At 36.7% G+C, this 26071-nt stretch overlaps 1 protein-coding gene across 2 annotated transcripts in view; it reads left to right on the forward strand.

Annotated features, from left to right (window-relative positions):
* tln2a (talin 2a) overlaps nt 1–26071 on the forward strand; it is a 68347-nt gene that overhangs the window by 4641 nt on the left and 37635 nt on the right. For both annotated transcript variants that reach the window (XM_048184285.1, XM_048184286.1), the window contains exons 2-8: nt 16660–16707; nt 22086–22254; nt 22373–22470; nt 23098–23227; nt 23724–23876; nt 25288–25430; nt 25798–25925. In XM_048184285.1, the coding sequence (XP_048040242.1) occupies nt 22119–22254; nt 22373–22470; nt 23098–23227; nt 23724–23876; nt 25288–25430; nt 25798–25925 (788 nt within the window). In that variant the 5' untranslated portion in view covers nt 16660–16707; nt 22086–22118. The remainder of the gene's footprint in view (nt 1–16659; nt 16708–22085; nt 22255–22372; nt 22471–23097; nt 23228–23723; nt 23877–25287; nt 25431–25797; nt 25926–26071) is intronic.

Here is a 26071-nt window from a genome sequence, read left to right on the forward strand (position 1 = left end):
TATTATCTCCATGCGCGATCGCGGTTGATTAAGTTATAGTCAAACAGCACTTTGTCAGTTGGCATCCACCAATATGTTATAATCATTTTTGTGCTTTATTTTTTTACCTCAAAGCTTTTATTTTAAAACAAAAACACTTAGTAACAGTGCACTTTAATTTTTTGGACTCAGACCCCTCTATTTATTTGTGTATAAATATAAAGGTTTTTTTTTTATGCAAGGAGGGAGTGATTGTTATAAATAAAATGGTTTGTTCAGCTCATATGTGTTGTAATAATTGTCAAAAACAGAAGTATAACAGTAAATAAATATCGGTTCTGCATATCGGTTATCAGGTACATAAACATGCAAATAATCGGTATCGGTATCGGTTATAAAAAATCAATATCGGTCGATCACTAATTTTAACCAATAAAAAAGTCATTGAAACTATACATTTTATGGTTATTTTAATAACAAATATCGAGAGCGTATCAATGTAAAGCGTGAGCACAAATCCTTCAGCTCCACTGGGTTCTTTGGGAAATAAGGTAATCTTTCCCTCACAACCAAAAACACACTTCTTTGGTGACATTGTTGATTTCGTGGTCTAAAAACACAGTGACAAATCTTTCTCGAGCAAGTTCTGTGCAGCGCTGCTGATGACTTCCGTAAAGCCGAACGAAGTGCATTGATGGGCGTGCTCTTGCTCTCTCGCTCTGGTCAACGTGTGCGCACGCTCTTCCGGGAGAATTCCGACCATTCTGATGTCACACAGGCACATAATTGAAAAAAAGACCCCAAAGTTCGTGAGCATTTGGAAGAGTATTTTTGGCACAGAAATACTCCGTCATACGTCCAACTCATGTTTTGAAACTTTGGCCATGTTTAGCATGAGAATCCAACTCTTTAACAGTGTAAATAAGTCAGAATGCATGAAATAGCATTACACCCCCCCCCCTTTAATCATCTGTTTTGTACCTATGTGAAGGTATGCATTGTTCTTTTTGCATTGGCACTTCTCTTTAGCTTCATATTGTTTGTCAGAGTCAAGAACTAACATTTTTTAATAATGCTTTTTTTAGTGACGCAGTCAGGTAAAGAAGGTTTCTGTTACATCATGAGCAGGACTCTTGTATCCAGCACATTCCTGAGGTTTTTAAGCACTTTCATGAGTCCGTGTAACTCATCCTCCTCGCTCTCTCCTTCTAAGAGCTTGTAATCTCTCTTTGAGACACATGGTATTGCAGGCTTTATTTTTGTTTTTACCTTTTATCAGCACTGTAGACCTACTTTGCTTTTAAAGTCTTAAGTTCATCCAACAGTATTCAATGTCTGACATGAAGACTGACAGGTCTGCTTACTGTGTATGTGGTGATGGACGGCTAATGCTGATGAATCCAGTTGCTTAGGAAAAGGCATCAAGCAAAGTACTGTCTGCTGTCCTTTTGATAAACTGCAGCTGCTTTTTATCACCACTGTCACTTTTATTGGTAGCTTGCCATGGGTCATACCTCATTGGCAAGGCTCATGTTATTCAGCATGAGTGTACACTGTATAGATGAACAAGCTCATTGACTTGTGCTAGCGACTCATCACTTGTCGCTTTCTTCACTCCAACAATATCCCACATATTCTCTGTAATACTATTTAGTTGGAAGGCTAGAAGTGTAAATGTTAATTTTCTCCACAGCACACCATGTTGAACGTGACTGTAAATAAAGAAGGGTTCGCTTAATGCCACGGATCAGTTGGTTTCTATAGGGAGAATTAGGCATATGTCAAATGGGACCCAATGAGGAAAACGTGCTATTTTATAATGGAACCTCAAACAGTCCATTTGTTTGTTCTCTTTTCTTTTAAATGATGAATTGTCACTTATCACAAAATGTCATTTTTGTTTATTTTGCTAGTCATTTGTGGTTCAAGATAAGCCTGGTGCTTCTATGAACAATACTGCATGAGAAATGAGGTGTGTCTGCTAATCGTACCCTTCATTATATTGATTTTTACCCAGCTATATGCCAGCTAGCACAGGTTATGAATGTGCTTGTTTAGAAAAATATTTTTCATCGCTAATTGCTGTTTATTGCCAACACTTACACTACGGTTAAAAGTTTGGGATTGGTAAGATTTTTTTCATGTTTTTGAAATAAGTCTATATAATAAACGTACAGTAAAAACAGTAATATTGAGTTATTATTATTATTTATTATTATTATTATTTCAATTTAAAATACATGGTTTCTATTTCAAAATATTTTAAAATGTAATTTATTCCTGTGATGGCAAAGCTGAATTTTCTGCATCATTGCTCCAGTCTTCAGTGTCACATGATCCTTCAGAAAGCATTCAATTCTAATATGCTGATTTGGTGCTCAAGAAACATTTATTATTGTTATCAATGTAGAAAATGTAGAAAATAGTTGTGCTGCTTATTATTTTGTGGATTCTTCTTTTTTCTCAGGATTCTTGATGATTAATAGAAAGTTCAAATGAACAGCATTTATTTGAAATATAAATTTTTTGTAACATTTTAAATGTCACTTTTGATGTAATTCATCCATGTTGAATAAAAGTATTCATTCTTAAAATCTCATTGACCCTAAACTTTTAAATGGTAGTTTATTTATTAAGCACTTTTCACTTTTTTAAATTTGGACTAGTGTTGTCAAAAGTAACGACCGCGATACCAGGTCGGTACTGAAATTTTAAAAATGTGACGCTTTTGAGCGGATTCGTAAACACCTCTGATTGGTAATTGTGTTTACGCGCTTATCAGATATGTTTGTGATTGGCTACAATGATCAACGCTTTAAAAACATTTTGTAAATACACACATACACATGGGAGCGTGCTCACAGACACCTGCTTTCAAACGCTTCCGCTTTCAAATGCTTTCAAATTCAGACGCTCCCATGCGTTGATCATTGTAGCCAATCACAGACATATCTGATGAGCGCATGAACACAAAGGCCAATCAGAGGTGTTTACGAATCTGCTCAACAATGCTCAAAGTGTCACATTTTTTAAATTTCAGTACCGACTTGGTATCGCAGTCAGTATTTTTGACAACACTACTTTGGACCACCTGCAGTCTTGGTATTTTGAATGGCATTTTTATTTGTTTGTTTATTGCTGAACAGGAATAGTAAAACAGATGTATGTGAATGCATTGATATGCATTTGAATGAGTCTCGGCACACCTGCCACGTTCTGCCCAAATCTAGTTTTACCTTGGACAAGTGCAGCATTTTCCATTCTACATTCCTGATAACCACTAGAAACCTTTTTAAGTCAGAATAAAGGTTTTCACAATTTTTGAAATTCCTGGCGTTCTGAATGCCACATTATCACACAACTTTATTATGATTAGATCTTTTTACATGTAATTCCAAACCTGTATGATTGTGTTTTTTTTTTTACATTGAACACAAAATAAGAAGCTTAGCACAATGTTCACACTAAATGAATGAGCAGCTGCTGTCAAGATCCAAATATGATAAAAATCACTATTATATGACAAGTCTTGTGAATAGAGTGTAATTTTGTAAATTTAGGTCCTATTTCACTGAAAATCCACCCCTCCGCAATAGTTGTAAAAAAGTTTGAACAATCTGTTAAACTCTATTTGTAGGTTTGGAGCAACATTTCAGAATTTTAATTAGTGAACTATTTCTTGAACACTTTGTATTCACACAGAAAGTTGAGGTGGCAGTTTGACTGAACCTTCTCCTCAAATACAGTGGTTATAATTAGCAGGGGTGCCGTTGGATATGCGGGTGTCACATCCTTTAGCTCCAATGAGTTCTGAGCACGACTGCCAATAGCAACTGATAAAACACTACACCTCCACACACTTCACTGTCATCATTCTCTCTTTTTGAACTCTACTTTCATTGTTTTGCCACTCACTTTTGTCTGCACCTTCATCTTGAGTGGAAATGCCTAGTTGTTTAGTCTGGCTTCAGAAGTGTTAGTAAAGCTTTAGATTGGAGTTGTGATACACCTCACAAAACACTCTACTGTAATTTAATTACATGTGATTGTTACCTCTTAAAAGAACCAATTACAATCAACATTTTGTCTAGCTTATATTTGTTCATATAGTCAGCTTTTATGAGGGATAGTTCACCCAAAAATGAAAATTGTCATTTACTTACCCTAAATCAAAATATCATCTTTTATGTTCCAGTAATTCTTCATAAGACATTATATTAGTTCTTGGCTTTTGAAATATACTACCGTTTAAAAGTTTGGTGTATGATTTTTTTTTTTTTTTTTTTTTTTACAATTATTTTGCAAGGCTGCATTAAATTCATTAAGAAGTGACAGTAAAGACTTTTACATTACAAAATATTTCTTTTTCAAAGAAAGGGTATTTTGAACTTTTATCAAAGAATCCTAAAAAAAAGTATCATGTTTCCTTTCCACAACAGCACAACCATTTTTTAACATTGATAATAATAAGAAATGTTTTTCAAGGATTAAATCAGCATATAATAAGGATTTCTGAAGGATCATGTGACACTGAAGACTGGAATAATGGATGCTGAAAATTCAGATTTGCCATCACAGGAATAAAAACATTTTAAAATAGAAAACTGTTACTATAAATTGTAATATTTTTTTAGAATATTACTGTTGTCTTTGATTAAATGTTTTTGAAATAAATCTTACCGACCCCAAACTTTTAATCGGTAGTGTACCTGGTGAATAACAGGCATATGTTAGTTGTGTGAAAGTGTTTGTAATGTCAGGCTCCATACAGGCAGACACAGGACACCTATTGGAGACTTGGAGTTTGAGTTTGACTCTGGAGGCCTGAGGCTGTTTCTACCCCCACATTCTCTGTGCCGAAAAAGGATCCAGGTCAGTCTGTTATATTAGGAACTTCTGCTATTGCTGCCTCTCTTCAGTAGAATGGCTAACTGGCTCGTCTTGGTCTTTTGTGCTCACTAAGAGTTGATTGCCAGAAAGGGCAGGTACAATTCCTATTCAAACTGCTGTGAGGGTTCAAGCGAGCTGCTCTCATGTGAACGCATTCCACTGGAGCAGTAGATGAGTGATCTAAGAAAGGTGTTGAAAGAAAAGTACAGTGGTCTGATGGATTGTTGGACAGTGAATTAGGTAAAGAAATGTCTCAGGTGCTCATTTGAATGAATAGTTCTGAAGGTAAAACATTGCATGCGTACCATCACTTTGAATAGTGTTTTTTCTGTCAAGGTATTTTTGGGAATTTCTGGGTATTTTTTGCCCTTTGACATGAAGCTCAATATGGCTACATGAAATCAGAGAGACGAGAGGGGCTTTTCTGAGCCAGTGTACAGCTGGCTGGCTGGGTGGCATATACTGCAGAGATCTGGCATTCCTGGATTCCCTGTATTGTAGAGCTGATTAGTCTGTATATGTGTGTATGTGTATATATAATATAATATAATATATATATATATATATATATATATATATATATATATATATATATATATATATATATATATATATATATATATATATATATATATATATATATATATATAATACAGTGCTCAGCGTAAATGAGTACACCCCCTTTGAAATTTTAAACAATATCTCAATGAACACAGAAACAATTTCCAAAATGTTGACAAGACTAAGTTTAATGTAACTTCTGTTTAACTTATAACATGAAAGTAAGGTTAATAATATAAGTTAGATTACACATTTTTCAGTTTGACTCAAATACGGGTGATGCAAAATTGAGTACACCCCACAACAAAAACTACATCTAGTACTTTGTATGGCCACCATGATTTTTAATGACTGCACCAAGACTTCAAGGCATGGAATGAACAAGTTGGTGACATTTTGCAACATCTATCTTTTTCCATTCTTCAAGAATGACCTCTTTTAGAGCCTGTATGCTGGATGGAGAGTGATGCTCAACTTTTCTCTTCAGAATCCCCCATAGGTATTCGATTGGGTTCAGATCAGGAGACATACTTGGCCACTGAATCACTTTCACCCTTCAGAAATCCAACAGTGGCCTTAGATGGCCTTAGGAGAGGCTTCTTTCGTGGACGGCACCCATGCATGCCATTCCTCTGCAGTGTACGCCGTATTGTCACAGGAAATGGTCACCCCAGTTTGGCTTTCGACTTCTTTAGATCACTGCAGTGAACTTGCATGCCGATTTTCTTCAACCCTTCTCATCAGAAGACGCTCCTGTCGAGTTGTTAACTTCCGTGGACGACCTGGACGTCTCTGTGAGATGGTTGCAGTTCCATCTTTTTAAAATTTTAGCTACAGTATTCTGACTGATAAGTAAAGCTTTGCTGATCTTCTTGTAGCCTTCACCTTTCTGGTGTAAAGAAATGATTTTCTTTCTCAGGTCTTGTGACATTTCTCTTCCATGTGGTGCCATTGCTGACAGCATGAAATGGGAAGGGGTTTTAACAGTCTTTTATAGTAAACTGTCTGCTGGACACCTGTGTAGTGAATAATTAGACTCACCTTTGGTTGAATTCTTCTTAAATTAGACATTTGTAGTCTAAAATTTGCTTTGCTCCAGAGACTTTCAGTGGGGGGGGTACTCATTTTTGCATCACCCTAATTTGAGTAAACTGTAACTGAAAAAAACTGAACATTTTGTTCTATAAGTTATATTATTAACCTTACTTTCATGTTATAATTTAAACAGATGTTATATAAACTTAGTCTTTTCAACGTTTTGGAAATTGTTTTTGTGTTCATTGAGATATTGTTTAAAATGTTACTAATTGGTTATTTGTTTATCTGTTTATTTCAGTTTTTTGGGGGGGGGAAAAAATAAAGAAAAAAGTTTCCTCTATTGTAAAGGGTTAGTTCACCCAAAAATGAAAATTCTGTCATTAATTACTCACCCTCATGTCGTTTCACACCCGTAAGACCTTCGTTCATCTTCGGAACACAAATTAAGATATTTTTGATAAAGTCTCATGGCTCAGTGAGGCCTGCATTTACAGCAAGTTAATTTACACTTTCAAATGCCCAAAAAGCTACAAAAGACATATTTAAAACAGTTCATGTGACTACAGTGGTTCAAACTTAATGTTATGAAGTGACGATAAGAAGTTGTAAAAAAATCGCGTGATACAATTTAGTAAACTGAACTTACAGAAATGATCTGTCTTCACTCACCTGGGTTATTTTGGTACACCATCAACTCGTCTCAAGTATTATAAACATGCAAGTTAAGTTACATTTATATAGCTATATATATATATAGCTTGGCAACACTGTTCTTTAAATGGACCCCACTAGTCCTAAATGACAGATGGATCTATAGAGTGAACATAGCATGAATTCATCTCAAGACCATTTGGTGCATATGTGTAGAGTTAATATTTTATGATAAATGTGTTTGTGTTTTGTCATAACCTTTTAAATTCTTATTTACTGTATGAGTACGTAAAAACACATTTACAAAAGAATGTATTGTTGTCATGTATTTAACACATATTTGTACATGCAGATAAATGTCAGGTTTCAACAACATTGTTTGTCTTGTCCAAGAAGTCAAGATGCTGACATTGTTTCAGCATTCAAGTTTCAGCATTTAAAGCACTTGGAATAAACATTGGTAGTGTTTTATTGCATGAAGATGAGTCGGGTGGTGTTTTATTCTAGTGTGTCCAATTTTATCTGTCTCTGTCTGTCTATCACTCTCAATCTCAGTTTACTACTTTCTTGGCCCCCCTCTGTCCTTCTAAAGTTGGAATCTGCCTTGACGAAGAGATGCTAATATTTGTCAACCATCCGTTTAACCTTCACAGGGCTCTGTGTTGACAGCATCTGTCTAAATTGTGAAGTGTGGATGTGTGCCTTTGTCAAAGGTCAGGAATTGATAAATCATAAAATATATAATATTGATATAAAAAATCTGGTAGATTTGGCAATATAGCGGGTGTATGATGCCTTTCTCCACTGACTTTCTGAGGTGTTCAAAGTGTTTCTAAGAATATTGATTGTTTGAAGGCAGCTGTCTGACTCACGAGCAGAAACATGGTTTGTGTAACATTAGCAACACATTATTAGCTGTTTGATAATGTAGACAAGCGAAAAGCTAGTCATATTAATTACCATTATGTGTCTGGCGTTGTAAAAAGCGATACCATTGTGCAGCGTTTACCTCAGTAAGTTGACCGAGTGGATCTCTGAGCTGGCGTGAGTGAGTGGAGGTGGGGCTAATTAGTATATTCACATATCCGCATATAATAAATGAGGCAAGGGTGTAGAGTTACATTTATAATACATATTTAAGGCATGAAGACATTTTTTTTTTTTTTCACAGGAAAAAATGTTTAAATGTCATTTTGGTGATCATGAGATGAGTTTTAAGGGATAAAATTATCAGGGGGACTTTAAGTCCAAATGGAAAATTGTAACGAAAAAAGAAGTGGAAGATTTGACATTTCTGCTGTACTGCTAAAAATACACTTTGTTTACACAAATCCCTAGGACAAGATCATGTTGAAGACTACAAGGGGTTTGGAGCCAGATGTTACCTCCTACATGTCCCGTAGATCTATATAAGGAGATTTGTTGTGTTTATGGGTGAGAACAACACCAGTGGGGTTCCAGCCAAGGTCTAGAGTTGCATAGCCGTACAGACAGGAAAAGCCAAACCTGGTTGTCCTGCTCCATGACTGCCCCCCCCCCCCCCCCCCCCCCCAAATACTTTCTCCCCCTCTCACTCTTTTTTTGAAAGGGTGTCATGAGAACTCCAGCTGGATTCAATTACATGTGGACTGCTCTGTGTTAATCAAATGCTAGGAAATAGCGTTCTATTTGTGCGGTATTCCATTGGAGTTCCCTAATGCTGAACTAAATGGATACAACAGACTAGGACAGATTATCTAGGTCTGTAACTCCTGACTGGCATATTTACTGGAAAGCTATGTGGTGTATTCCTCTGAGGTGCATCTCGTAGTACAGCACATAATGCCCATAACCAGATCTGTGTGATCTGTTACAGCTGTGCGCTCTGAGGTCATAGTTGTTGCTTAGAAAATCATATGATCCGTACCTTACATGTGGGCAGAATTCTGACTGTGGTTCTTCCTGGCAGTGTATAAGTCATTTGTTAAAGTATGCAGATGATGCTGTAGTGGCTGTACTTTTACTCTATTTTAGAACAGAGCACTGCTGAGTCTACTATTTTTTTATTTTTTTTTATTTTTTATTTTTTTCCGTTGGTACATACATTATGAGTAATAGCCTCATTAGCTGGCACTAGCAGTGGTTTTAGTTGCTAATCCCCACAATCTCAGTGACAGTTCAGATTAAGCTGTCTAGCGCTGCTCATTTTTCACCGGAATAGCTGCTTTATGAAAGTGTTCAACATGTAAAATGTTGCCCCAGTCGTGTTAAACGAGCTGGATTGTCAGTGAAAACATAGTCATTAAACCAGCTAATGACTAGCAGGAGGCTGCTGATTGGCTTCTCAGCTGCAGCAGGAGATGCTTTTGCAGATGTTATTGGGGTTGACTGAAGTCTATTTGCATCTGCAAACTGTTTAACTATTACTGTTTGCAAAATGTTGAAGGTGCATTATTTTTGCACCATTTCTCTCTCTCTCTCTCTCTCTCTCTCTCTCTCTCTCTCTATATATATATATATATATATATATATATATATATATATATATATATATATATATATATATATATATATATATATATATATATATATATATATGTATATGTATATATATGTATGTATGTATGTATGTATGTACGGAAAGTATTCAGACCCCCCTTAAATTTTTCACTCTTTGTTATATTGCAGCCATTTGCTAAAATCATTTAAGTTCATTTTTTTCCTCAATGTACACACAGCACCCCATATTGACAGAAAAACACAGAATTGTTGACATTTTTGCAGATTTATTAAAAAAGAAAAACTGAAATATCACATGGTCCTAAGTATTCAGCCCCTTTGCTGTGACACTCATATATTTAACTCAGGTGCTGTCCATTTCTTCTGATCATCCTTGAAATGGTTCTCCACCTTCATTTGAGTCCAGCTGTGTTTTGATTATACTGATTGGACTTGATTAGGAAAGCCACACACCTGTCTATATAAGACCTTAAAGCTCACAGTGCATGTCAGAGCAAATGAGAATCATGAGGTCAAAGGAACTGCCTGAAGAGCTCAGAGACAGAATTGTGGCAAGGCACAGATCTGGCCAAGGTTACAAAAACATTTCTGCTGCACTTAAGGTTCCTAAGAGCACAGTGGCCTCCATAATCCTTAAATGGAAGACGTTTGGGATGACCAGAACCCTTCCTAGAGCTGGCCGTCCGGCCAAACTGAGCTATCGGGGGAGAAGAACCTTGGTGAGAGAGGTAAAGAAGAACCCAAAGATCATTGTGGCTGAGCTCCAGAGATGCAATCGGGAGATGGGAGAAAGTTGTAGAAATTCAACCATCATTGCAGCCCTCCACCAGTCGGGGCTTTATGGCAGAGTGGCCCAACGGAAGCCTCTCCTCAGTGCAAGACACATGAAAGCCCACATGGAGTTTGCTAAAAAACACCTGAAGGACTCCAAGATGGTGAGAAATAAGACTCTCTGGTCTGATGAGACCAAGATAGAACTTTTTGGCCTTAATTCTAAGCGGTATGTGTGGAGAAAACCAGGCACTGCTCATCACCTGTCCAATACAGTCCCAACAGTGAAGCATGGTGGTGGCAGCATCATGCTGTGGGGGTGTTTTTCAGCTGCAGGGACAGGACGACTGGTTGCAATCGAGGGAAAGATGAATGCGGCCAAGTACAGGGATATCCTGGACGAAAACCTTCTCCAGAGTGCTCAGGACCTCAGACTGGGCCGAAGGTTTACCTTCCAACAAGACAATGACCCTAAGCACACAGCTAAAATAACGAAGGAGTGGCTTCACAACAACTTTGTGACTGTTCTTGAATGGCCCAGCCAGAGCCCTGACTTGAACCCAATTGAGCGTCTCTGGAGAGACCTAAAAATGGCTGTCCACCAACGTTTACCATCCAACCTGACAGAACTGACAGAACCTGACAGAACAAAAACTTGTTGCATCTTTCCCAAAAAGACTCATGGCTGTATTAGATCAAAAGGGTGCTTCTACTAAATACTGAGCAAAAAAGGGTCTGAATACTTAGGACCATGTGATATTCTTTTTTTTGTTATTTGTTTGTTTATTTTTGTTATACTGATATTTTTATTTTTTAATAAATCTGCAAAAATGTCAACAATTCTGTGTTTTTCTGTCAATATTGGGTGCTGTGTGTATATTGAGGAGAAAAAAAAATGAACTTAAATGATTTTAGCAAATGGCTGCAATATAACAAAAAGTGAAAAATTTAAGAGGGTCTGAATACTTTCCATACCCACTGTATGTATGTATATAGAAGTGTGTCCCATCTCAATGTGCAGCAAACTATGAGTACACCATTGTTACCTGATTTCCTAAAAATGTAAACTTTGGTTATGTAGGTCCAACAGAATATAGTTGTGTGTTGTTGTTTTTTTTTTTTTTGTTTGTTTGTTTGTTTGTTTTTTTGTTTGTTATTTAGAGCATCCCATCTTGGCTTACTGGTAGAAGACTGGGAGTGGTCAGGAAATAAAATCAATGTCTCTGCAGTTTTTTTTTCCCCATCACATCCATTTACTTGTCTTAAACAGATGTCACATCCTGTAGCTGTTCCAGCTGTGTAAAGCCATGTCAATCCCATGATCCACAACATGAGCTGGCTGCCAGTGCAATAGAAATTTCTACATTTGTCTTCCCCCTTTGTGGAGGGATAATTATTTTAGACTGATGTTTTAATGTGCCCTCCTACTTTTAAAATCATTCATACACCCCTGTGCCCAGACTAGACTCTATATTCTTGCTGTGAGTTAATCTAGCCTGGAAGCTTATTGAGTTTTGCTGATCCAGCAGGAATGTTGCTTGTCTTTCAGGAGCCAGACCTGCTAACAGCTAACCGGTCTGTGACAGACTTTACTTTTTGTCAGAAACCCAAGGATTTCAGAATGAGCTGATTCTGCAGCTCAATTTCCTTGAATGTTGTTTTGTAACTTTAAATTGATAGTTGTCCCAAAAATTAAAATTTATGTCATTCCAAACCAGTAAGACTTTTGTTTATCTTCTAAGCAAATGAAGATACTGTTAATGCAGTGGTTCACAAACTTTTTAGAATGATTTACCATACTTCTGCATACCCGCCCTCTTTCCAATTAGACTGCAGTCATACCTTTTCCATTTAAGGGACAATATTTGCCCCCATATATTGATTTTCAGGTGTATTTTTATTATTATTATTTATTATTATTATTATTATTTTTACCTTTTTATAAAGACAAAGTTTTTCTAACCCTGTTAAATGTAAATGTCATGTTATGTCAAATTCTTAAAATTCCATTAATATAATTATTAATATAATAAATAACGCAATAAATTAATGTAAATCAATACTTTCAATCAAATGAAACTATTATTTTGTTGCAAAATAAAGCAAGCAATACTGACATTACTTTGTTCAAAATGTAGTCTACATCTCTTAATATTACCTTTTTTGTTTAACTGTTGCATTAAATCAGTGTCACATTTGTAATCGTGTGGATATTCAGGAAAAATTGCATTCTTGCTCGTATAATATATTATCAACTTTAAAAACATGAACTTACACAGGGTATGTTTTTGTATCGAAGAGAGTTTGGGCCAGATTTACTAACAGCTTGCGCCATGCAAACCCTCTTTTGGCGTTAAAAAACTGCTGTCGGGATTACTAAAGACGCGCAGTGCAAAATTAGCACTGAAAAGGCCCTTTGAGTCTTAAATCTAGGGAGCCCCTAAAGGGACATGGTGGTAGAAAAAAAAAAGGGAAGGAAGGAAATTTTACGTGGTGGTGGAAAAAAATTTGGGATGGGAGGAATTTTTTTTCCCAAATCTTTTGCGTTCCCTCGCAAAGATGTTTTGCGTTCCCTCGCAAAGATTGCGTTCCCTCGCAAAGATGTTTTGCGTTCCCACGCAAAGATGTTTGCGTTCCCTCGCAAAGTTATAATCGTTCCCTTGCTGTGAACTCGGACAAACACTTCCTCTTTAATGTCCCGCTGGCTGGCAGTAGTGTTTCAGTTAGTAACATACGTTAATAATGCACACAAATAATGCGCGGCTCATAGAGTTTGAACTTGTTGGACTCAAAAATGAAGAAATGCAGACAGTGCTTATGTCAAGCAGTTCAGTTGGCAATATATTCACAGATTCGAGCTTCCCGGATTAGTAACTCGTGAGCTAAACGTTGTTAAAAACACAAATGAAGCTACTTCCAATCATAGTAACCTAGACAACAAGCTACAACAACCCAATTTTCCTCAAATGTGTTTTATAATAAATTGGTCTCTATGAGCAGGCGGCGAACAGACACGCCTGAAGGGACCGTCTGAAAAGTGCAAAACCCAACACTTAGTTTGATAAAAAAAAAAAAAGCATAACGTTTATGATTATTAATTATTAAATAAAATAATATAATAATAACTTAACTGTTATTAGTAAAAATATTAAATAAATTGTAATGCCATCAAATCCAGTGAGCCATTATCATGCAAAAGCTGTTGTATGTAACCTGTGTACCAACATCATTTGTGTAAAGAAGGCCTTTAAGTGCTACTTGCCAAACTAAGTGTTGTAGTACCTATAACCAGCAGGAGAGCAGTGATGTATGAACTGAATTTGGTGCCAGTACAGTGTGTTACAGTGAAGTTATTGAGTATTTTTCGTAATATAAAATGAGCAAAAGGGTTTCGGGTTTTGCACTTTTCAGACGGTCCCTTCAGGCGTGTATCTCCGCCGCCTGCTCTTAGAGACCAATTTATTATAAAACACATTTGAGGAAAATTGGGTTGTTGTAGCTTGTTGTCTAGGTTACTATGATTGGAAGTAGCTTCATTTGTGTTTTAACAACGTTTAGCTCACGAGTTATTAATCCGGGAAGCTCGAATCTGTGAATATATTACCAACCGAACTGCTTGACATAAGCACTGACTGCATTCATTTTTGAGTCCAACAAGTTCAAACTCTATGAGCCGCGCATTATTTGTGTGCATTATTAACATATGTTACTAACTAAAACACTACTGCCAGCCAGCGGGACATTAAAGAGGAAGTGTTTGTCCGAGCTCACAGCAAGGGAACGATTATAACTTTGCGAGGGAACGCAAACATCTTTGCGTGGGAACGCAAAACATCTTTGCGAGGGAACGCAAAACATCTTTGCGAGGGAACGCAAAAGATTTGAAAAAAAAAAAATCCTCCCATCCAAATTTTTTTTCCACCACCAAGTAAAATTTCCTTACTTCCCATTTTTTTTTTTTTTCTACCACCATGTCCCTTTAGGGGCTCCGTATAAATCGATCCCAATGCACAACCTGCGTCTATATTTGTTCTTCATGCTAGTAAGTGCTAAAACCCCACTTTTTCTGTTTTTACACTAGAGGCGGCATTTTGCCTGTCATGCTCGGTTTTAATGATATTTTATTTTGGGGTAGAATTAAATGAACTCAACATTTTGTTCATGTACCCCCTCTGTCACTTCACGTACCCCCAGGGGTACACATACCTCAGTTTGGGAACCACTGTGTTAATGAAACCTCAGAGGTTTCTGTCCCTCCATTGCAGCGTCAATGTACATGTAATGGACTTTCAAAGAGTTTATTAATTCTAAAAGCAATCCATATGACTCAAGCTGTTTGATCCAAGTCTTCTGAAGAGTCACAATGGCTATACTTGATGCACAGATTTAATTTAGGATTTAATTTATTTTCATATAATATAATTCAGCACACATACATAGAGAACATCACAAATGGTAAACGGAAGCTCCACCGTACTTGCTTGATGCACAAGAACCAATGAGGTCTGTTCTCGTGCATATAGAAGTTTTTATTTCTGAATGTTACATATGTTTTCAGAGAACATTAAACTCGTATCTCAAAAGATCAGGGACAGTTTGATTCCTCATGATTCTTTAATGACCAATTTCTGTATTATTCAATCTAGTACTGTATATACTGTAAATAAGTCTCTGCTTTAATGTAGGCTGAACATGCACTGAATATTGCTCTGATCTGTAGCCCTGCTTGAACATGCTGTGTGTACAGGGGGTTGTTCATTCTGTCATTCAGTGATGGTGAGTCATTGACAAGCCGTCTGACACTGATGTGCTGCCAGCATGGTCATGTGAACTTCACTGCCTAGGCACCTACCCATGCAAGTCATGCCAGTGATGGCCATGTCTGCTGTTTGTCACACAGGCCTTCTCGAGCATCATGCTTTACCAGTAACTCGTTTTTTTTTTTTTTTGCCTCTATCCATCTCTTCTCCAACCTGTCTCTTATTTTCGACAGTGCTTTTGGCAGCCAGAGGATGTCTGAATATTTGTAATTGTGATTTAATTAAAATGGCTATTGTGCTTTTTCAGTATTATGGTGCTATTATGGTTATTTATGATCTACTTTTTGTGATTAAAAAATTAATTTAGAAGCTATTAGATTTCCAGATTCATTAGAGCTCATTAGATTCTGTATAGATTTAAAGGGATGGTTCACCAAAAATAATTAAATTGTGTCATTCACCCTTGTTGTTCCAAACCTCTATGACTTTCTTCCATGAAACACAAAAGAAGAGTTGTTGAATGTTCTGACAATATTTATGAAACAGAAGCTGAGATGGTCTTTTCTTACCTATTGTGATGTATATATGTTTGTGAGTGTGAGGTTGCGTGATTAATCAGTGTGGATTTAATGGTCTGTACTGGACTCTTTTTGACCTCTGTAGTGGTTGAATGGCAGCAGCTGCTGCGCAGATGTTCCTACCACTCACTGAGGTCGCTTACCTCACACACAATGCAACTCAATACAGCAGCAGCTCTATGACCCTCATCTGCTATCTGGGCTAGTCACACCAGTGGTGAAGTGTGTGTTGATGACTTGTAGACAACGTCATACAGTAATTTCATATGCTGATGTCTTCAGAATTACAAGAGCACATTAGTTATTGTCTGATTCTTGATATTTTTCCCTGAAGCTGTTAATGTTATTTTTGCTGTAAATGTGTTAAAACGCTGTTATAAGCTCTAACGTGATTTACTTTCACCTTTAATTTCACCTTTTATTTAATAAGCTCATTTGGTAATTCAGGACTCTAGTTTGTCTTTTAAGTGTGTTTAGAGGCTTCTGGCCTTGAGTCAGCTCTGCAATCATGAGATCATTAGTAGATAGACCTGGGTTAATTACTGTGGCTCTAACTCATTCCTCATGAGGCTATAATACACACACATATATACACACGCACACACACCATCTCTGGTAGGATTTCCATATTAAATTAGCTGCTTTTTTCTTTTCGAACTTGCCCATCTGTTATATCTTCCACCTAACATGGCTAATGGGAGTAACATTTGGACTGAATAATCTGTCATTGCTAAATTGATAAACTTTTTCTTTGGCAGTTGTGATGGAATAAGAACATTAAAGCTATTATGTGGATAAACCTCGTCAGGTCCAATTCAGTATCCATTACTGTGGTTTCATTTGAAATGTCTTTTTGATTAACATTATTAAAGTTGTATGTCTTCTGATTTGCTTGTCTGACCATCAGTCTTTCTCTCTTGCTGTCTCCATAGCTGTGAAGATCCGCAGTGCTTTAGAGTTGCATACTCCTCAAATTTTTGGTAAGGCCAATCTCTCTGTACCTCTTTCAAATGTTTTATTATTATTTTCCAGGCTATATAGTTGTGCTGCTTTTAATGGTCTTTCATTGCTGTAGAAAAGTCTTTCCCGGCCTTGTACCCCAAACAGTCCCATCAGCAGGGCTCAGGCACAACACTAAATCAGAAATGTTCATTTATATATATATATATATATATATATATATATATATATATATATATATATATATATATATATATATATATATATATATATATATATATATATATATATATATATATATATCTTTTAGCATTAGCACTATTAAAATTAACACTACACACTACAATTACTCACACTAACTATAAAACAATCAATACTTTGAGTGAAACACTGACTAATTTCTTTTCAAACTGAAGTGGTTTCTGGTATTTTATCATTTAAAATAGTTTGTAAGTTTGACTGTACTAGTATATAAATAATACTAAAGGAACACTGTTGTGCAAAGGTACACTCTAAAATATGCTGGGTTGAAAATGGACAAACTCAGCGATTGGGTTGTTTTAATCCAGCGGTTCGGTTAAATGTTTGCCCAATGCGCTGGGCAGTTTTATTTAACCCAGCTACCATTTAAAAATTACTATATGGCTGGCTTATGAACTCAAAATATGTTGGAAATTAAAAATAAGACCAACATGATTGGCTTCTCAACATACTTTGGGTTCATTTTGAGTAAGCAGTATAGTAATTTTTAAATAATAGAGTTAAATAAAACTATACCCAACTTTAGGTTGGGCAAACATTTAACCTAACCGCTGGGTTAAAACAACCCAATTGCCTGGTTTGTCCATTTTCAACCCAACTTGGGTTGTTTTTAACCAGCATTTTTTAGAGTGTACTACTGAAATGACTAGTAATTTCTATTCTATATGTTTTAAGTTAATTGAAATCTTTCAGAGTAATCAGAGTTTTATACACATACACTATTTGTGGAGTTCAAGTTATCTTAAAACTTAACACCGCAATCATATTCCAGTAGCCCACAGTTACTATAGGAACACTGGTGACCAGACATGAGTCACGTCTGGAAGTGTGTGCGTGAGCGTATGACTCTATGGGAGAATATAGCTGCTGAGTCTCACTGATATGAGGCAGTGGAAATAAAAGGTTGTGTTAATTGAATGGCTGCATGTGTGCGTTTCATTACTGTAAGAACTTGAGTGAGTAATCAGACTTCAGTCGCTCTGCTAACCTGAATGTAGCATGTGATCCTGTTGAATGTCTATAAATGGAATAACATTCTCTGGAGTGTTATGATGTCTCAGGCTCTCTAGAGCCACCGGTGGGCTGGTTGTGTTAGCGCCTTATGGATCTATATGCTTGCAAACATTGAATGCAGAAGAGAAGTTAAGCCTGATCAGACAGGAATTTTGAGTTGTTCCAGTGGCACTGAGCAACATGGACTGGTTTTTTGTACAGGGGTTTGGTGTTTTACTGAATTTAGGTGATGTATTTAAAGGTAAAGTGTGTCATTTCTGCACCACGAACAGCACCAGATGGAATTGCAAAAAGTAAAATTCATCCCTAAACAGCTTTTTGGAACACATTTAGTAAAGACATTGTTAAAATAGTCAATGTGACTATTGCTACAGTGGTTCAACCTTAATGTTATAAAGCGACGAGAATACTTTTTGTGTGCAATAACAACACAAAAATAACGACTTTATTCATCAATTTCATCTCTCCCCTGTCATTCTCCTATGCTGTTGCTGTTGTAATTATGTTGCTTTCAATGAACCTCTCGGATTTCATCAAAAATATCTTAATTTGTGTTCCGAAAATGAATGAAGGTCTTACGGGTGTGGAATGACATGAGGGTGAGTAATTAATGACAGAAATTCATTTTTGGGTGAACTTACCCTTTAATGAATGCTTCTAAAAGATTCACAAACTACAGTAGTTTACAGTTTGAATCAGTCTAATGAATCATTCACTGAATTAACTCACTGAACCAATCAGAGCAGTTACTAAATTAACATTCGACTCAGTGACTCAATAGTCTGTCTCAAAAAGAAGCAAGCTTCGTGTACTTAATATATGGAGAGTTTGAGAATCAGACTTTGTGTCACAACTATTGCGTTTCCAACAATGCATTTGCTGATCTATATATGTCTGTCTAAAACCTCTTAGAGCTCTGCAGCTTGTCCCTGACATACTAGGTCAGATCGCTGCCAAACCCATGCCAGTGTTCAGTGTGCCAACTGTGCACAAGGGCATCCTCCATTCCCACAGACACACATACAGAATAAAGGTTAGCTAAATGCTAAGAGATACTCTGACTTTAAGATAATTCTGGTTCTGTATTGGATGTTGATTTTTATGATTTCAATACATGCAAAGGGAATTAGCCGTTATAATTCTCTTTCTGCTCCAGCCAAAGCGGTTTGAACCTTCAAAGTGAAACTCTATCCCCTGTCTAGTATTATGTTGTGTCTTTGTTTTTCTCTGCGTGTGTGTTTAAACTAGGCAGTGTTTCATTAATGTGCAGTTTGGATAGTACTGAAAGAGTAAAGACAGCTGACTGGGAGTTCAGGTGCTAACAGTAAAGTGTATGTGTGGAAGAGAGAGAGAGAGAGAGAGAGAGAGAGAGAGAGAGGATGGACAGAATCCAGAATCGGATACCTTTCTAATAACACACACAATGTCAAACGGGAAAATGAGTTGTAGGTACATATTCCTGCTTTAAAGGTGCCATCGAATTGAAAATTGAATTTACCTCGGCATAGTTGAATAACAGTGTTCAGTACATGGAAATGACATACAGTGAGTCTCAAACTCCATTGTTTCCTCCTTCTTATATAAATCTAATTTGTTTAAAAGACCTCCGAAGAACAGGCGAATCTCAACTTAACACCGACTGTTACGTAACAGTCGGGGTGTACGCCCCCAATATTTGCATATGCCAGCCCATGTTCCCAACATTATAAAAGGCATTACACAAGGGCAGCCAGTATTAACGTCTGGATGTGCACAGCCGAATCATCAGACTAGGTAAGCAAGCAAGGACAATAGCAAAACATGGCAGATGGAGCGATAATAACTGACATGATCCATGATATCATGATATTTTTAGTGATATTTGTAAATTGTCTTTCTAAATGTTTCGTTAGCATGTTGCTGATGTACTGTTAAATGTGGTTAAAGGTGCCCAAGAACGTTCTTTCACAAGATGTAATATAAGTCTAAGGTGTCTGTGAAGTTTCAGCTCAAAATACCCCATAGATTTTTTTAAATTTAATTTTTTTTAACTGCCTATTTTGGGGCATCATTAACAATGCACTGATTTACACTCGGCGCTGCCCCCTTAAATCGCATGCTCCCTGCCACACCAGCTGTCGACTATATTACAGTGCATTTACAAAGTTCACACAGCTAATATAACCCTCAAATGGATCTTTACAAGATGTTCGTCATGCATGCTGCATGCATGCTTCGAATTATGTGAGTAAAGTATTTATCTTGATGTTTACGTTTGATTCTGTATGAGTTTGAGGCTATATGCTCTGTGGCTAACGGCTAATGCTACACTGTTGGAGAGATTTATAAAGAATGAAGTTGTGTTTATGCATTATACAGACTGCAAGTGTTTAAAAAATGAAAATAGCAACGGCTCTTGTCTCCGTGAATACAGTAAGAAACAATGGTAACTTTAACCTCATTTAACAGTACATTAGCCACATGCTAACGAAACTTTTAGAAAGACAATTTACAAATATCAGTAAAAATATCATGGATTATGCTATCATGGATTATGTCAGTTATTATTGCTCCATCTGCCATTTTTCGCTGTTGTTCTTGCTTACCTAGTCTGATGATTCGGCTGTGTGCAGCTCCAGACGTTAACTGGCTGCCCTTGTCTAATGCCTTTTATAATGTTGGGAACATCATGGGCTGGCATTATGCAAATATTGGGGCGTACATCCCGACTGTTACGTAACAGTCGGTGTTATGTTGAGATTCGCCTGTTCTTCGGAGGTCGTTTAAACAAATGAGATTTATATAAGAAGGAGGAAACGATGGGGTTTGAGACTCACTGTATGTCTTTTCCATGTACTGAACTCTTGTTATTTAACTATGCCAAGGTAAATTCAATTTTTGAATCAAGGGCACCTTTAAAGTTACCATCGTTTATTACTGTATTCATGGAGACAAGAGTCGTCGCTATTTTCATTTTTAAACACTTGCAGTCTGTATAATGCATAAACACAACTTCATTCTTTATAAATCTCTCCAACAGTGTAGCATTAGCCGTTAGCCACGGAGCACAACCTCAAACTCATTCAGAATCAAATGTAAACATCCAAATAAACACTGTACTTGCGCGATTAGACATGCTGCATGACGAACACTTTGTAAAGATCCATTTTGAGGGTTATATTAGCTGTGTGAACTTTGTTTATGCAATGATAGAGTCGAGAGCTCTGGGAGCAAGCAATTAAAGGGGCCGCAGCCTGAATCAGTGCATAGTTAATGATGCCCCAAAATAGGCAGTTAAAAAAATTATTTAAATAAAAATCTATGGGGTATTTTGAGCTGAAACTTCACAGACACATTCAGGGGACACCTTAGACTTATATTACATCTTGTAAAAAAACGTTCGATGGCAACCTTTAATGATTAATGTTACACCATGAGCATTTGTATTGGGGGGTAAAGTAATATCACAGTTGGAGACGGACAGTGATGTTGCCCTCTACATAAAAAAGAGAATTTTACATAGTTACAAACAATTTCTATTTCAAATAAATGCTGTTCTTTTGAACTTTCTATTCAAAGAATCCTGAAAAAATCAGTTTCTGCAAAAATATTTGGAGAAATGTGTAAAAAAAAAAAAAAAAAAAAAAAAAAATGTTTTGTGAGCACCAAATCAGCATTAGAATGATTTCTGAAGGATCATATGACACTGAAGACTGGAGTAATGATGCTGAAAATTCAGCTTTGCATCACAGGAATAAATCACAGTTTAAAACATGTTATAATAGAAAAGTTATTTTAAATTGTAATATTTCACTGTTTTTACTGTATTTATAATCGCATAAATGCAGTCTAGTTAAGCATGAGACCATTTAAAAACATTAAAAAATCATACATTCTCCAGTCGTTGGTGTATATTTATTTAAATTTTTGTATTATTTAGCAAAGGAACACTTGTCTGACAATCAGTACATTCTTGAAAAAACAAAAACAAATAAGTGAATTAGCATTAATTAACAATGCACATGTTTGACAATATTATCTTTTATGAGAATGTTAATAAAAGTCTTGAAATCAGCATCATTCGAATGCACTCTATGCTCTCTTCTGTTCTCCATCCCGCTTATCTCCTTCCATCTCTCCACAGGTCCAGAATCTTTGTAATACTTGAGCTGGCAGGATGGTGGCGCTGTCTTTGAAGATCTGTGTGAGACAGTGTAATGTGGTGAAGACGATGCAGTTTGAGCCATCAACGGCTGTGTACGATGCATGCCGGGTCATCAGAGAGAGGGTTCCGGAAGCCCAGACAGGACAGGGTGGGACATGCTTGCTTGATTTTTGTGTAGTAATATTTATAGTGATTGCAAATCTAGTTGCAAATGTTTTATCATTTTGCTAAATACAAGTTCTAATATAGTGTCTGTTGTTTCTCAGCTTCAGAATATGGGCTGTTTCTGTCAGATGAAGACCCCAGGAAAGGCATCTGGCTGGAAGGGGGCCGGACGCTGGATTATTACATGCTGAGAAATGGGGTAAGTTCTTTGATCTTATGTCTCTCTTTCTATTTTACAAGCTCCTGTCAAATGTTCTGTGACATGTCTTTGCACTCTTGTCTTGTTTTTGTGACGTGTCTTCGCACACATTTTGTGTGTGTGTTGAAAGATGAGAAGAGGTCTTAACTTTGCTTTTTATAGTCTCTGTGTTTGTGTGAAAGAGAAAAGGCTCCCCTTAGTGTCGACACTTACTGAGACATGCTACAGTGTTGTGTTTTTGTTTGTATTTGTTTACACTTGTAAGTCTCTGTGCTTATGTGAAGTAGTGTTGTACAGAAAGACAAACTGAATGCTTGTTCCCAGGAAGAAATACAAATGTGTGTGCGGTGTAAATTGAGAAGTGTTAAATGAAGATTTCATCAGTAGTGTTTCATCTTTTGTCAGAAGTTGACATCAAAAGACCTCCTCTTCTCCCTCACACACACACACACACACATATATATGTTCAGCTCTCACAACCACGTCTTGCTGGTCTAAATTGTTGTATTTTCCAAGAAGACTTTTTTATATATCCTTTTCCTATTGTTTCTCTCGCACACGCATTTACGTTCATTACAGGGAACTCGGGAAATGCAAATCTAGTCCCCCTCTCTCTCTTTCTCTTAGGACATACTGGAGTATAAGAAAAAACAGAGACCTCAGAAGATAAAAATGCTGGATGGAGCAGTGAAGACCATCATGGTGGATGATTCCAAAACTGTGGGAGAGCTGCTTGTCACCATTTGCAGTAGAATAGGTCAGTAATGCTCTTATACAGGTTACTGTTTGAAATGACTGTATCATATACAGTTACTCTCTTATACGGGTTATTTTGAGGTGGTGCCTGTGGCAGTCCTGACTCACTTGGTCGCTTTAAGTAACATAAGGCATGACAGAAGGAAAAAAAAAAGTTTAACTTGGTAGGACTGGGTTAAAATCCAAGTGATTTGCACTTAGATTCAACTCTATTGGACTGACCAAATATATACATGTTAATGCATGATCTGCCATAGCTTTTAAGACATTTTTTTTTTTTTAAGAATTAATACTTTATTCAGCAAGGATGCATTAAATTGATCAAAAGTGAGAGTAATCAGAATCAGAATTTCAATTAACGCATTTATACCATCCTCAAACTTCTATAGAAATTGGGTAGTTTGTGTATATATATATACTACTTCTGTTATATACACTCACATACACACAACACAGGCCATAACAAGTCTATAACTATGTCTCATTTCTCCTTCCAGGAATCACAAATTATGAAGAGTACTCTCTCATTCAGGAGGTGGTGGAGGAGAAGAAAGATGAAGGGACGGGCACACTGAAGAAAGACCGAACTCTGCTGAGGGAGGAGAGGAAGATGGAAAAGCTCAAAGCTAAACTGCACACAGATGATGACTGTAGGTAACACATCAGCCACCATATGCAGATAGACATGCTGAACTGTTCTTCAGCTTTAGAACTGCTAAACAGGCCACAATAAGTCAATAAAGTTTAGGTTTAGAATTGTTTCAGCCTTTATCTTTGCTTCCCCTTAGTCTTGTATTGTATTTTATTATTCTTTTTATGTATTCTCTGTGTATTTTGTATTATTATGTATTTTTTATGTATTCTTTTTTTTTAAGTATTCTATTATTGTATTATTTTGTGTAGGTTCATTTTGTTTTATCTCCTTCCGTATGTTCACTACCGTTCAAAAGTAAGACTTTTTTATTATATTAATACTTATTCAGCACAGATGCATGAAATTGTTCAAAAGAGACAGTAAAGACATATTACAAAATTTGTGTTTTTCAAATCAGTGCTGTTCTTTTGAACTTTCCATTCATCTAAGAATCCTGAAAATATGATTGTGGTTTCCACCAAAATATTAAGCAGCACAGCTGTTTTCTAGGGGTGTAAATCGGACAGTTCATCACGATTCGATACAATATCGATTCTCATAGCCAGCGATTCGATATTTTCCGATACCTCAAAAAAGTTCTGTGATACGATTATGATACGATTCGATTCGATCAATATTTCGATATTTTGAGCCTATTTTACACAACCAGTTACATTTTTATTAACTCACAACTGCAACCAAAATATATAACAAACATTTATTTCAAAATTTCACATCCTGAACCCTGATTGGGACATCCACAAATAAAAAATTCACACAGTAATCTAATGACAGCTTATGACATTACAACAGTCAAGAAAGTATTTTAGTGCTGTGCTAAAATTTATGGGTATTCTTTTCTATGACAAAACAAAGTGGAGATGTTTGGCCATAATGCAAAGCGCCACGTTTGGAAAAAAACCAAACAAAGCATTTCAACACAAACACCTCATACCAACTCTCCATCATGCTGGTGGAGGGTTGATGATTTTTGGCTTGTTTTGCAGCCACAGGCCCATGGGCATCTCACAGTCACTCAGTTGACCATGAACTCCTCTGTATACCAAAGTATTTTAGAGTCAAATGTGAGGCCATCTGTCCGACAGCTAAAGCTTGGCCAATATTGGGTCATGCAACAGGACAGTGATCCCAAGCACACCAGCAAATCTACACCAGAATAGTTGAAAAAGAAAAGAATCAAGGTGTTGCACTCCCCCAGTCAAAGTCCAGACCTAATAAATAATGACACATTGTAATATGTCATGTGTTTTTGTTCATCTGAGGTTGTATTTACCTTATTTTAAGGCCTGCTAAAGACCAGATCATTTTTTTTTTATTTTGTCCTGACAAGTAAAACCATAGAATTCAAAAGGGTGTACTTTCTTTTTCACATGACTGTAAATGGTTTATTTCTGTCTGTCGCACAGTGAATTGGTTGGATCATGGGCGTACATTTAGAGAACAGGGAGTCGAGGAGAGTGAAACACTGCTGTTGAGACGAAAGTTTTTCTACTCCGATCAAAACGTGGACTCGCGAGATCCCGTGCAGCTCAATCTGCTCTATGTACAGGTTAGACATGCTTCTTGTCTCTTATTTTATTTTAAAATGATGTGAGGTGAAAGCTCACATCCAACAGCCCCATGTTGACCTAAATGATCTGATTCCACATCTGATTCTCTACTTGCCCGTTCAATTTAACGTATATAGATTGAAATGCTGTAGATCTCTTATCGACATATGGCCCTAAAAGCCTTTTTGAGTGCTGCAATACATGCTGTTATACACATTGTATCGATCTGTGAAGTAGTGCAGTCCCCATTACCTTTTTATGAGCTCTCCTTCCGTCAGGGACTTGGTTGCTGATCTGGATCATTTCTACTGTGTGATTTCTAAAGGCTTTTATAACAAATGTGTCTACCTGCATGTGTTTCCCCAGGCGCGTGACGACATCCTGAATGGTTCTCATCCCGTGTCATTTGACAAGGCTTGTGAATTTGGTGGAATTCAAACACAGATCCAATTCGGGCCTCATATAGAACATAAGCATAAGTCTGGATTTCTGGAGTAAGACCATGTCCCAATACTTATGGTTATAGTACATAGTTTTACTGCCCCTCTGCTTCGTAATCAATGGTGCTGCATTATTAAAAGCCAAGAAATTATGTGTAAAATCTAGACATTGTAATGACAATATGGTCCATTTAGTTAAT

This window comes from Megalobrama amblycephala, linkage group LG3 (assembly GCF_018812025.1).
Source record: "Megalobrama amblycephala isolate DHTTF-2021 linkage group LG3, ASM1881202v1, whole genome shotgun sequence".
Classification (NCBI taxonomy): domain Eukaryota; kingdom Metazoa; phylum Chordata; class Actinopteri; order Cypriniformes; family Xenocyprididae; genus Megalobrama; species Megalobrama amblycephala.